General features: G+C 37.0%; 2 protein-coding genes and 1 non-coding gene across 3 annotated transcripts; 1 reads left to right on the plus strand and 2 right to left on the minus strand.

Moving 5' to 3' along the window:
• Positions 1–2,329: 2,329 nt before the first annotated feature.
• LOC100951487 (olfactory receptor 51V1-like) lies at positions 2,330–3,253 on the minus strand. The gene has a single exon (XM_012806908.1). It carries the CDS (start codon positions 3,092–3,094, stop codon positions 2,330–2,332), a length of 765 nt encoding a protein of 254 aa, XP_012662362.1. The 5' UTR covers positions 3,095–3,253.
• A 42-nt stretch (positions 3,254–3,295) lies between these two features.
• LOC100951807 (olfactory receptor 51V1-like) lies at positions 3,296–11,185 on the plus strand. Its single transcript, XM_003781434.1, has 4 exons — positions 3,296–3,385; positions 4,013–4,049; positions 6,050–6,618; positions 10,907–11,185. The coding sequence occupies exons 1-4, from the start codon at positions 3,296–3,298 to the stop codon at positions 11,183–11,185; spliced, it is 975 nt and encodes a 324-aa protein (XP_003781482.1).
• On the minus strand, positions 4,517–4,621 carry LOC111724434. The gene has a single exon (XR_002772734.1). It is a non-coding gene; the product is annotated as a U6 spliceosomal RNA (small nuclear RNA).
• Positions 11,186–13,057: the final 1,872 nt, after the last annotated feature.

Here is a 13,057-nt window from a genome sequence, read left to right on the forward strand (position 1 = left end):
GACTTTCTTAGAAAACCCAGTCATTAAAATGCAAACTAACAAAGTTTTCTAGTTAGTAGTTTTATCAGTGTAAGGCTACAGAGCCACGAAACATTTTAATTATTACTATGAAGTGATTAAGTATTAGCTGACAAACCCAAAAAGTATAGAAAGTTTATAATAGCATTTAAGTAATAATTCCCCACTGTACCTAACTAAGGAATTTCAGAATTAGTGTGAGTGATGACTTAATATTTTGGTAGCATTAAGATATTTATCCCAAAAAATCTGCTAATTTGTTTCTGTATTAAAAAGTATGCAAGAGTCTCTATAGAGGTTTCACAACACTCAATACTATTGTATACAAACTATGCAATTTTATTTGACTAACTTTTTTCAAAACTTTGATTATTTAATTCTAAATAAGATTTAGCCTCGCTTAATATCAACCATTTTACTCTCTTATACAAGCAATTTAAACTTTAAACTCTATCATGTATCCTTTTTTTTTTTGTCTTTGCTGAGTTTTTTGTAAGAAGAATGTTTTTCCTCAGTAAACTAATTGATGTTGTGTTGAATTGCAAGTATTTGTAGTTTGTTATTTGTTATTCTTTGGGCTTGTGTGTGTTGTCAATGGAAAAAGCCTTACGTTATGAATTTTCATTTCCTGTGCTCATTTAGAAGGTATATCTTATGCCAAAAAAAAAAAAAAAAAAAAAACTTCTTATTTAAAGGAAAGTTTTTCCTTCATTTTTCAGTTTAATTTGAATGCTTACATATTTGATCAGGCTAGGAATGATTTTGGGATATTGAAATGTTTGTATTTGGGTTAAGAAGTTAAGTATACACTCAGTTTTAAAATTTCTCATATGGCATTTAAATAATCTCTACTTTCCCAACTGATATGTCAATAAATATTCATTAAATTTATTCACCATTTTTCTGAATATCTACTGTTATGTGTGCACATAATATTCTATTATGTTGAATTGTTTACATATTCTTTCTTCATATATGTTGCTGCGTGAGATAATGCTGTTTTATGTTTTATTACTCTCAAAACATAGTCCAAGGTATTACTTTACAAGACTTTTAATTTTTCAAATTTTTGGTTTCTCTAATTTTTAACTTTCCATAGAGGCTATAATCATTTAAAATTGAGTTAAATGTTGTCATTTTTTTTAATGCAGGGTTAACTATAGAATTGTTTTAGGGGAGTCACTATAGTAAAGACAGTAATGTGTGTCTATGTGCTCTTCTGGCAGTGTATGCTCATGGAAGCCCATTATCGCAATGACAATGGTTTCTACATGTCTTTATGCACATTTATGTCTACATTTACATTTACGTCTATGTCTTGCTGTATTTTTGAACAGAATTCAGCATTTTATTTTAATTTCTAATGGTATTTATAATCTTAACAAATTGTTAGAAAAAATTTTGCATTGTACATATTTATATAGTAAATTTGAAGTAAATAATTACATTTATTTCTTTTATTGTTTTCTTCTATCACCCCCAAATAACTTAATTTCTTAACTCATTTTGTTGACTAGTAAATAAGTGTATTATATTAATATGCTATTAAGTATTTTTGATTGTTTCCTACTTGAACAAAATTATTATGGCAATCTATGAAAAAATTCATTTTTGTAAGCAAAATAATCATTACTATTTTAAACTCCATCTCTTTGATTATAAGTTAGATGGGGATAAAACTATTTCCCTAATTATATCTCATTGATGGTTATACACAATATCTTGTAAAGCAAGTTGTATAGCTTAAATACACACAATGACCTATATTAAGAAGAATAATGATAAAAGTTTCTCTAAGAAGCAAGAAACAATGTTATCTAGTGAGAGATTACTGAGAAGAGAAGAATGATGATGCTTTGGAATGGCTCAAGAGCGAGCTACTATTAACCAGTCTGAGGTTGAGGTTGAAGATTAACTGTAGCTTCTCTGTTGATCAAGGTGAACATACCAAATAGTGATTAAAATGTGTCTCCTTTGATGAGAGACACAATAAACAGTGTGTTTAGATGAATTCCTTCTGGATGCTTCTTGCAAGATAAATGCTTATGGACAACAAAAGTATCATTTTTTCTTGGCAGAAATGATGAAGACATGGGATGAATAAATCTACTGTCAAGATTTTCAACATTCTGTATGAATTTAAAACCACAAATAAAACCATTCTTGATGCATATAAATTGTTTACCAACCGTTATGCTGTATGCGGTATTAATATTTAATTGCTTTATTTTTGTATTCCTTAAAAAAACTAATTTTTACTTTTCTCTATCAACATTTTCTGCATATAAGATTCTCACCTCTTTAAAGTGCTTTATTTTATCTTTATAGAGAACCACTTTTGGAGCCTGCTACGGATTTGCTGGGTCTTGACACTATAGATGATGGGGTTCATCAGGGGAGGGAAGATGATGTAGATGTTGCCCATGAGGACGTGGACCACAGGAGAGAGGTGCTTGCCAAAACGGTGCACCATGGTCAGACCGATGATTGGGATGTAGAAAACCAGGACGGCACTGATGTGGGAGACACAGGTCTGCAAAGTCTTGAGTCGCTCCTCCCGGGATGCAATAGCCAAAACAGAGCGCAGGATCAGAATGTAGGATATGAGAATTAACAGAGAATCAGACAAAAGTATACAAATCACCAGAGCCAAGGCGTAGAAACTGTTGAAGCGGATGTCAGAGCAGGCTAGTCTCAGTAAGTCTTGGTGTAGACAGAAAGAGTGGGAGAGGACACGGGAACGGCAGTAATGAAAAAACTTTAGGCGGACTATGGGAGCAATGATGAACGCAAAACTCCTAACTAAAATCCCCAGCCCAATTTTGATGATCCTGGCATTGGTTAGTATAGATGTATACCTCAGAGGGTTACAGATTGCTGTAAAACGATCAAAAGCCATGGCAAGAAGGACTCCAGACTCCATGAGTGATAGACCATGAACAAAGAAGGTCTGAGCAATGCAGGCATCCAGACTAATCTCCTGGCTGAGGCCCCATAAGATTCCCAATACAGTGTGTACTGTGGACAGCCCCATGCACAGGTCGGTGAGAGCCAGCATGGCCAGGAAGTAGAACATGGGCTCATGCAGGCTTGGCTCTGTACGGATCACGTGCAGCACCAGGCAGTTCCCAGAGAGTACAATCGCATAGATGCAGGAGAAAGGGATGGAGAGCAAAGGATACTCCTTTTCCAGGCCAGGGAAGCCTGTAAGGAGAAAGTCTGAGGAGTTGGTGTCAGGAGCAAGATAAGCAGGCATTTAAATGTCAGTTTTTATTCTATGAATCAGAAATTACTTCCGTTTCATAGACAAAATTCATTTAACTTTAATTTTTCGTGTACACATATTGGAGGCAAGGTGTGGAATCAGGTATTTTGAAGTTCTTTTGATTAAATTAGAAAGTCACAATTACTGTTCCTTTTTTCACATCCTCTATCCAAGCACATCTGTCCACTAAAAATCTTATTCTGTTTCTACCTAGGAAAACAGTAAAGGAAAAAAAAAGAAAAAAATTATTTCAATAGATTTTATCTTTTCCTAAGTAACTGAAGATTGTGATAGGAGTTTATTTCCAAATGTGTATTAATATTTAAGCATCATTGTGAAAAATAGTTACCTATCAGTTTTCCAGATATGCTGAACTTTAGTCTGTCTCTTCTATCCAGTAATGCTGGTTCAAATCTCAAGTGAGCCGTAAAACCTCAAGGATATATTCACTTCTCCATTTCTACAAAAACAGTTTATATATTCTTAAGTCCTTGCATCAGAGGAGAGTTACAGTGCTGGGAGTTACATCCTGAGGGAGGAAAATAATGGGTAGAAATTGAGACTAATGAGTAAAAATTTATTCTATGTCCTCAGGGACATTCTATTCTTAATTTGAAGAGAATAACAAAAGGAACTATTATTTCACAGTGCTCAAAAATTATCTTCATGGTGTGCATTTATATTATTCAACAAACACTTACCTACTCCATTAGATGTTCCAATTACTAGTCCAGACATATAAAATATATTATAGTTTGTAATCCTCATGTCAGCACTAAGCAATAGCTGATATTATGGGTGATGGTTTATGGACAGTAATTTGAGTTATGACAGGTTAACACAGAGGTTTTTTTAAAAACTTTTTTATCTCATAGCACACTTGAACCTATAGTTAAACCTCCATAGGACATTTAAATTAATTTGATTTAAAAAAGAGTAATAAAAGAAATTCTTACTGTATTTTGAAACTTTGAAAATAATTTAATTAATTAGTTGGAAATCACTGGGTCACTAGCTTACCAACACTATGCAGCTAGTTAACATTTGAACCTAGAAAGTCTAACTTCAATGCCTGTGTTCCTAACCATGCTGGGCTGGCTTAAGTTTTTATCTTCACTGACATTCTCTCAGCCCACATTAAATTCTCACATATTGAGCTTCATACTATTCCAATATTCATTTGAAAGTATTATCCTTCTTTGTGCATCTAAGACATTCTATCTTTAAAAATATATATATATGGAAGGCTTCACAAATTTACGTGTCATCCTTGCGCAGGGGCCATGCTAATCTTCTCTGTATCGTTCCAATTTTAGTATACGTATTGCCGAAGCAAGCCCACATTCTATCTTTTATATGACAGATGTAACAGTGGTGTGTAAACAAATTTGGGCAAACAATTATTATAGACTAAAGAATGCTATAAGCAAATCATTTGCTTTCTACAGAGAATTATTATTAGATTTGGATATGTCTTCTTCCATTGCCAAAATGAGTATTTTTCCCGACCCTGCAACAGACTGGGATAATTGTCCTTGTGCTTGTTTTCTTGTCCATGTTTATATATCTATCAAAACATGCTCACATCATCAAAGGCACTGAATATCATCTTACTGAAAAAAATTTGGCATACATGGCCCTAATCTGATTATGACTTCCCATTCTTTTAATTCCATGCTCGTAAAAATACTAAGTAAACATTAACAGTTATAATTACACAATAGTACCTCTTTTATGAAGAGTAATAAAATTACAGCAATACATATTATTTTAAATTATTCACTCTTTAGTAATTTTGCTATACAATGTCACTTCAGAATGTAATAAGGAAGATAAGAATAGAAATAATTGGTATAAAATATTTATACATTATTAAATCATAAATTCAATACTCTCCTAAGTTTGCATTGTCCAAAATTGAACAAAATATTACCTTTATGTTCAGTAACTAGTACTAAACAGTAAATAATCAGTAAATAATATCAATAACTATGATTATAAATTTGTGTCATATGTATCAAAGAGTAACAGACACAACAATTTTGTTTCACCTATAATAACAAAAGTAGACATTTTAATTTATTTTACAGCATTTAAAACTTAAAATGCAAGTTTTAAGCACTTAAAACACATATACAACATTCAAAATAATATAAAAGTCATGTACAATAGATTCAGATTCTGATTCATTTCATGTGGAGTAAGCAGTCCCCCCTGCTGGAGATAAATTTATCTGAAGATGCATAATGGATGCATGAAACTGCTAATCGTACCTAGGCATACATATACTCCAATTTCTCCTATACAGACATATCTATGGGAAAATTTAATTTGAACCTAGTCACAGAAAGATATTAACTACAATAACTAACAATAAAATAAAACACATAATGACATAGTGTAATAAAAATTCAACTATAATAAAATGTAGCTTCTCTCTCTCCCTTTCTTTCTCTGTCTCTTTCTCAGAACATCTTACTGTGCTAAAATCACCTATTGTTTTCACTGTAGTTGACCATTGACTGAAATGACAGAAAGCAACACCAGGGACAAAGGGAAACTACTATCTCTGCTTACCTTTGCCTACCCAGCAAATGACCTGTAATATAACTTCATTTTTCCACTATTGATTCTTCCCAGAGAGAAAACATGTCCAAAGAAGTAAAATAAGAAAATAATTCCCAATATTCATCATTCTACTTTATTTATTTATTTAGTGGGGAACATCCTTCATAGACAAATGCTTTAGAAAAACAACCAAATAACTGTATACATCTATACTAACCAGTGCCAGGATCATCAAAACTGGGCTGGGGATTTTAGTTAGGAGTTTCATGTTCATCATTGCTCCCATAGTCCGCCTAAAGTTTTTTCACTACTGCCATTCCCGTGTCCTCTCCCACTCTTTCTGTCTACATCAAGACCTACTGAGACTAGCCTGCTCTGACATCCGCTTCAACAGTTTCTATGCCTTGGCTCTGGTGATTTGTATACTTTTGTCTGATTCTCTGTTAATTCTCATATCCTACATTCTGATCCTGCACTCTGTTTTGGCTACTGCATCCCGGGAGGAGCGACTCAAGACTTTGCAGACCTGTGTCTCCCACATCAGTGCCGTCCTGGTTTTCTACATCCCAATCATTGGCCTGACCATGGTGCACCACTTTGGGAAGCACCTCTCTCCTGTGGTCCACGTCCTCATGGGCAACATCTACATCATCTTCCCTCCCCTGATGAACCCCATCATCTATAGTGTCAAGACCCAGCAAATCTATATAGTAGAATCCAGGGACGGTTCACTAAGAAATTCTGAAGTTAATTGTGATTTAGAGAATGTAAGTAGTAATTTGAACAGCAATGACTAATAAATGATTTATACCAAAAAATAATTAATTTTTCCATAGTGCTTCACTGAATAAGGTATATTTACAGTTATTTTCTTTTTTTTAATTAAATCATAGCTGTGTACATTAATTCAATCATGGGTACAACGTGCTGGTTTTATATACAATTTGAAATATTTTTATCAAACTGGTCAACATAGCCTTCATGGCATTTTCTTAGTTATTATTTTAAGACATTTATATTCTACATTCAGTAAGTTTCACATGTACCCTTGTAAGATGCACTATAGGTGTAGTCCCACCAATTACCCTCCCTCCATCCATCCTCCCCCCTCCCCTCCCCTCCCTTTCCCCTTTCCCTATATTCTTGGGCTATAATTGGGTTCTAGCTTTCATATAAAGGTATAAAGTAGTTTCATAGTAGGAGTAAGTACATTGGATACTTTTTCTTCCATTCTTGAGATACTTTCCTAAGAAGAATATGTTCCAGCTCCATCCATGTAAACATGAAAGGAGAAAGAGGTAAAGTCTCCATCTTTCTTTAAGGCTGCATAATATTCCATGGTGTACATATACCACAATTTATTGATCCATTCATGGGTCGATGGGCACTTGGGCTTCTTTCATGACTTAGTAATTATGAATTGGGCTGCAATAAACATTCTGGTACAAATATCTTTGTTGTAGTGTGATTTTTGGTTTTCTGGATATATACCTAGTAGAGGAATTATACGTTCCTTTTGGAAAGATGTTTGGAGAACAGTTAGAGAAGTAAAAACAGACCTGTCATTCTATCCTACAGTCATTTTCTAATTTAGTTCTCTACGACCAGAGAAATAGGCTGAAAAACTTTTACTTTTGTTATCCCCTCATTTTTCAATGAACTGTAATCTTAAAGAAAGCGAATTATGTTTAATACTTACTTGGTCAATGAGCACTTGGCTAGGAAGTGATTACATTTATAGTACAGTACTTACTTTATGAATTCTATTTCATTATGTTTTTATTTTTGCACATAACCATTGTCTGTGCACCTTAACTACACATGAGACAAGCAGTTTGTATGTATTGTTATTACATGTCATAAATTGACTCTCTTAAGGTCCTTCAGATCTTTTCTACCTTTACTGAGCAAAACTACCCCTAAAGCCCATCCTGTTTTGTCTACTAGAGTAAATAATGTGTGAAACTGAATTAAATGTTTAAGTGCAAACAATTTGGTAAATAACAGCACAGCAGCTATGACAGTTTTACATTTTCTGCCTCTTACTACCAAATACACAAACTTGTTCTTTGTAGTAAATATAGCATAGTTTACAACAGCCGTTCTCAACCTGTGGGTTGCAACCCCTTTGGAACCATGAAAACACATCCTGTATCTCAGATATTTACATTACAATTCATAACAGTAGCAAAATTACAGTTACAAAGTAGCAATGAAAATAATTTATGTTTGGGGGTCACCACAACATGAAGAAGTGTATTAAAGGGTTGTGGCATTAGGACAGTTGAGAACCACTGGTTTAGAATGTTCACAAGACTTGGCAATTGACTTTTAATCTAGGTGTCAGTGTACATAAAATTTTAAGGACAGTTTTATCAATGCCTTCATTTTACAGAGAAGATGCTGAGGTAAAAAGATATTAAGCAAGATTCAGCAGCTAAATTGGAGATACAATTGTGATACATAGAATCTTTTGAACATACATTTTATTTAAGTCTTATCCTCTTCCTGTATAAAATTAGCAGGGTCAACTCAATCATCAAATCTAAGAATCTGGCTCTTGCTTTTAAAGTAGATGCTGACCTGTTATTGAAAAACAAAATTTAAAACCATTTATCAACCTCAAGATTTTTATATATTGTTACATCACCATGGCTATGCGCTGGCTGGTTCTGACTGGGACAGAAGAATTATCATTTATCAGCAGAGCTTCAGTGCAGTTAAGATTTTCAGGTAGGTGGAAATAAAGTTGCCATGCAGTGATAATAAGTATATAAAGCTCCATTAGCAAGAGTCCAAAGAATGTGAAAATATGTAATTTTGGATACTAGTATTAGGTGTATAGCCTGTTAGTTTATCTCATTTTTGAGAAAACACTCAACATATTCCTGAGCAAAAATTTGTTATTATAATTTTTGATCAAAGGCTCAGATCTCTTGTTTGTTGTCACCACTTTCTTTCTTTGTTGTCTCTCTTTCTATGTTGTCACCACTCATCCTCCCGCCCAGGCACATTTCCACATCTCAGTTGGACTACAAAGTTCTTCCTTTGTTTATTTTCCTTGGATTGATTTCTTTCTTTTTAGCTCACAGTAAGGCTATTTCTTTATTCTAGAATATCTGTCTTTCCTGTGAAGTCCTTGTCCTCTCCTCACCCCCTTTTTAAATATCTTGCTTGCAACTCATCACTAATTAGCTTTTACCCACTATAGTCCTGGAGAATGTAATGTATTTTCTTTTACTGTTAGGAGAAGTTGAGAAATAAAAGCAGAAAGTATATTTCCCAGCCATATCCATCTATGATATTGATTAGTAACATATGAGATCCTTGTTACATATACACATTAATGTTTATGTTAAACATGTTTAATGTATAATAGAATTGTGATTCTTAGGTCACAATACTTCTCTCAGTTATACAATGACAATAATATTGTCCTTTTTTTTTTTTTAACAGCCAAAAGAGTTTTGATAAATTTAAGTTCTGTGTAAGTTTTTTACTACCTAAGTATTTCTTGATTTTCTTTGTTATCTTCTTTTTAGTTTCTCTACTTCAATGTTTCTAAGAAAAATGTAAATTTCTAATATTGAAGCATAGATATAAAAAGTATCATATTATATAGTTTTTCCTCTTAATTTTGCTATCAAAATAACTGAAAGATACATCAGGCTGGAATAAGCTTATGTGTCATTATGAAAAGGAACAATATGAATAACTCTGACTCATAATATTCCTTGCTTTTAGATTAACAATTTAATAATTTTATAATTTATTTGTAACATAATTAGGAATTAGCTGTTTTCTAATTATGTGTAATATATATGGATAATACGGATACATAGTTACATATATGTATATGTGCCCATGTATATTTGTTTGTATTTATATTCATATAAGTATATATAGTCAATCATCATTATTCACAGATTCTGTTATAACTTTGCCTACATCCTAAAATTTATATATAACACCAGAATCAATATTCACAGTGTTTCATAAATACTCCTGGACATGCACAACGAAGTAAAGTGTTTGAGTTGCCAAAGTGCACATTCTAAGCTGAGAAAAAGCAATGAGAAGCTCCATCTTCTTGTTACAGTTATCGTACTGTTGGAGAGGGTATTGAGTCTGGAAATTTATCCAATACGACTGTCTATCTTCATCATCACTTATTAGAGATCACAATTAGAGATCACAAGCATTATAGTTATTTATTGTTATTTTTACTTTGTTTTTAAATGTTGCCAGTAGTGACTAAGAACAATACAAATAATAAATATGGCTTAGAAAGCATTGCCTTGGATGGTAGGATCAAAATTTAGTACAGCTCTATTCACAGTTTTCTTCTTACTGCTGCATTTAAAACATCTACGTCGATATCTTAAATGACTACATTAACAAAATAAATTCATCCAAAATAATAAAATTTGTGTAGATCCAAGAATTTTGAGGATGTAAGAGACAAATGAATTGATAAGAACATGCCATTTTTTTTTTTTTTGAGACAGTTTCACTTATTAACCCTCAGTAGAGTGCTATGAAGTCACACCTCACAGTAACTTCCAACTCCTTGGGCTTAGGCGATTCTCTTGCCTCAGCCTCCTGAGTAGCTGGGACTACAAGTGCCTGCTACAATGTCCAGCTATTTTGTTGTTGTTGTTGTTGTTGAAGTTAGGCCAGAGCTGGGTTTGAACCCATCACCTTTGGTATGTGGGGCTGGCGCCCTACTCACTGAGCCACAGGCGCCACCCAGAACATGCTATGTATTATCAAGTTCTACTATAAGCTTCATTTTCCATTTATTTTATTTAATTGCTTAAAATGTCCTTGGTTAGATTATGGGAAGATGGCAAACTGGTAGCAACCCTGGTCAGAGGCTCCTGAGCAAAGGAAGAAAAACTGGTTGGAATCAGAATCTATGAAGCCAAAGATGGGGAGCTGAGCCTAGAAAGAAGTTCGGCAAGCTATAAATCCAAGGAAGATCATTTAAGAATATAAAATACAGGTACAAAGTGGGCCCCAGAACTGCTTACTAGAGCCGTCCCCCTCCCGCAGGTGGTGGGTTGCCGCAGAGAAGCCCCCTGCGCCGGGCAGCCCCAGAAGTACTTGCTAGAGCCTAGCACACCCCCGTGTGTGGCGGCGGACGAGTCCCTCACTTTGGGAGGAACCAGAACTGCTTGCCAGAGCCGCACACCCCACAGGCAGCAGAGAAGAACCCCTCCCCAGGGCTCTGGGCAGGTCCAGAAATTGTTGCTAGAGCTGCAAGCCTCCCGCAGGCAGCGGATGGCCGGAGTGGGTTCCCCTGCTCCGGGCAGCCACAGAAGTACTTGTTAGAGCCTTGCGCACCCCGGCAGGTAGCAGAGGACGTGTCCCCCACTCTGGGAGGACCCAGAACTGCTTGCTAGAGCCGTGTGCTCCACAGGTGGCAGAGTAGATCCCTGCTACAGGGCTCTGGGCAGGTGCAAAACTGCTTGCTAGAGCTGCACACCTCCTGCCGGTGGCAGGTGGCAGCAGAGGACTTCCCACTGCTCTGGGCAGGCACAGAATCAGTTGCTAGAGCCCTGCACACCCCCACAGGTGGCAGCAGATGAGTCCCCCACTCTGGGAGGGCCCAGAACTGCTTGCTAGAGCCGCACACCGCACAGGCGGTAGAGTAGATCCCTGCTCCAGGGCTCTGGGTGGGCATAGAACTACTTGCTACAGCCACACACCTCCTGCGGGCTGCGGGTGGCCACAGAGGATTTCCCCTCCTCTGGGCAGGCACAGAACTACTTGCTAGAGCCTCGCACACCCCGCGGGCGGTGGCAGAGGAGTCCCCCACTCTGGGAGGAACCAAAACTGCTTGCTAGAGCCGTGCACCCCACAGGCGGCTGAGGAGATCTCTGCTCCAGGGCTCTGGGTGGGCCCAGAACTGCTTGTTAGTGCCACGGGTGTCCTACGGGCAGTGGCAGAGGAGTCCTCCGTTCCAGGCAGACCCCAAACAGCCTTCTAGAGACATGCACACTCCACAGGGGCCAGCAGAGGAGTTCCCTGCTCCAGGCACCTGTGCTGGGTGAGCCCAGAATTGCTTGCTAGAGCCATGCATGCCCTGGAGGAGGCAGTGGAGGAGTCTAGTGCTCTGGGTGGACCAAGAACTGTTTGTTAGAGCCACGTGCATCCCAAAAATGGAGGTGGAGGAGTTCCCCACACCGGCTCCCAGGCTGAGAGGGAATAGATCGGCTTGCTAGTGCCGCACATGTCCAATAGGCCATGGTGAAAGAGTCCTCCACTCCCCCCAGCTACTCTGCTGGGGCCAAACTAAGACTGATCTGGTTGCTTGTGTACCCTACACTACAGCTGCCATTCCCCCACCCCCCGACTGCTCCAGGGTGCTGAACTAGGACTGACCCGGCTACTGCCGGTCTCCTGCCCACTGGTTGCCCCAGTAGACTGAGCGAGGTCTAATCCGACCACGCACACTCCCGTGCAGCTGCTGCTGTTCCACTGCACCCCAGTTGCCCCAGCACCTGAGAACTGGGAGTAGACAACAGACACGCTCTGCCTCTCTCTCTGGGCAACCAGAAGAAGCCACCAACTGAACAGTTCTGATAAGGCCTCCAAGCAAGGTAAACTCAGAATGGGGCGGAATCAGTGGAAAAACTCTGGCAACTCAAATAACTAGAATAGATCAACTCCCCCAAGGAAAAATGGGGCATACGTAATTGAAGACCCTATCCACAAGCAAATGGCTGAAATATCAGAAATCGAATTCAGAACATGGATAGCAAATAAGATTAACAGAATGGAAGAAAGGAAGGAAGTAGAAGTTCAAGAAATGATTCAAAAGATCTCTCAAGAAATTATTCAAAACATTTCTCAAGAAATTACCCGAAAGATATCTCAAGAAGTCATTCAAAAGATGTACCAAGAACTCAACAATTTCAAAGATAAAATGATCAAAGATTTTGAAACACTGAGACAAGAGGTTGCAGCCCTCAAGGATCTGAAAGACACAGTGGAATCCCTCTGTAACAGAGTGGAACACACAGAAGAAAGGATCTCTGATTCTGAAGACAAATCTTTTGAGGAAGCCCAGGAATGCAAAGATCAAAAGAAATGGAGAGTAAAAACGAATCTCACTCTCAGAAAGCTCTCAGATAATTCGAAGAAAACTAATATTCGCCTTATAGGAATCCCTGAAGGTGATGAAGTTGCTTCACAAAACAC

This window comes from Otolemur garnettii, unplaced genomic scaffold (genome assembly GCF_000181295.1).
Source record: "Otolemur garnettii isolate 467f Iridium unplaced genomic scaffold, OtoGar3 scaffold00001, whole genome shotgun sequence".
In the NCBI taxonomy this organism is placed as follows: Eukaryota; Metazoa; Chordata; class Mammalia; order Primates; family Galagidae; genus Otolemur; species Otolemur garnettii.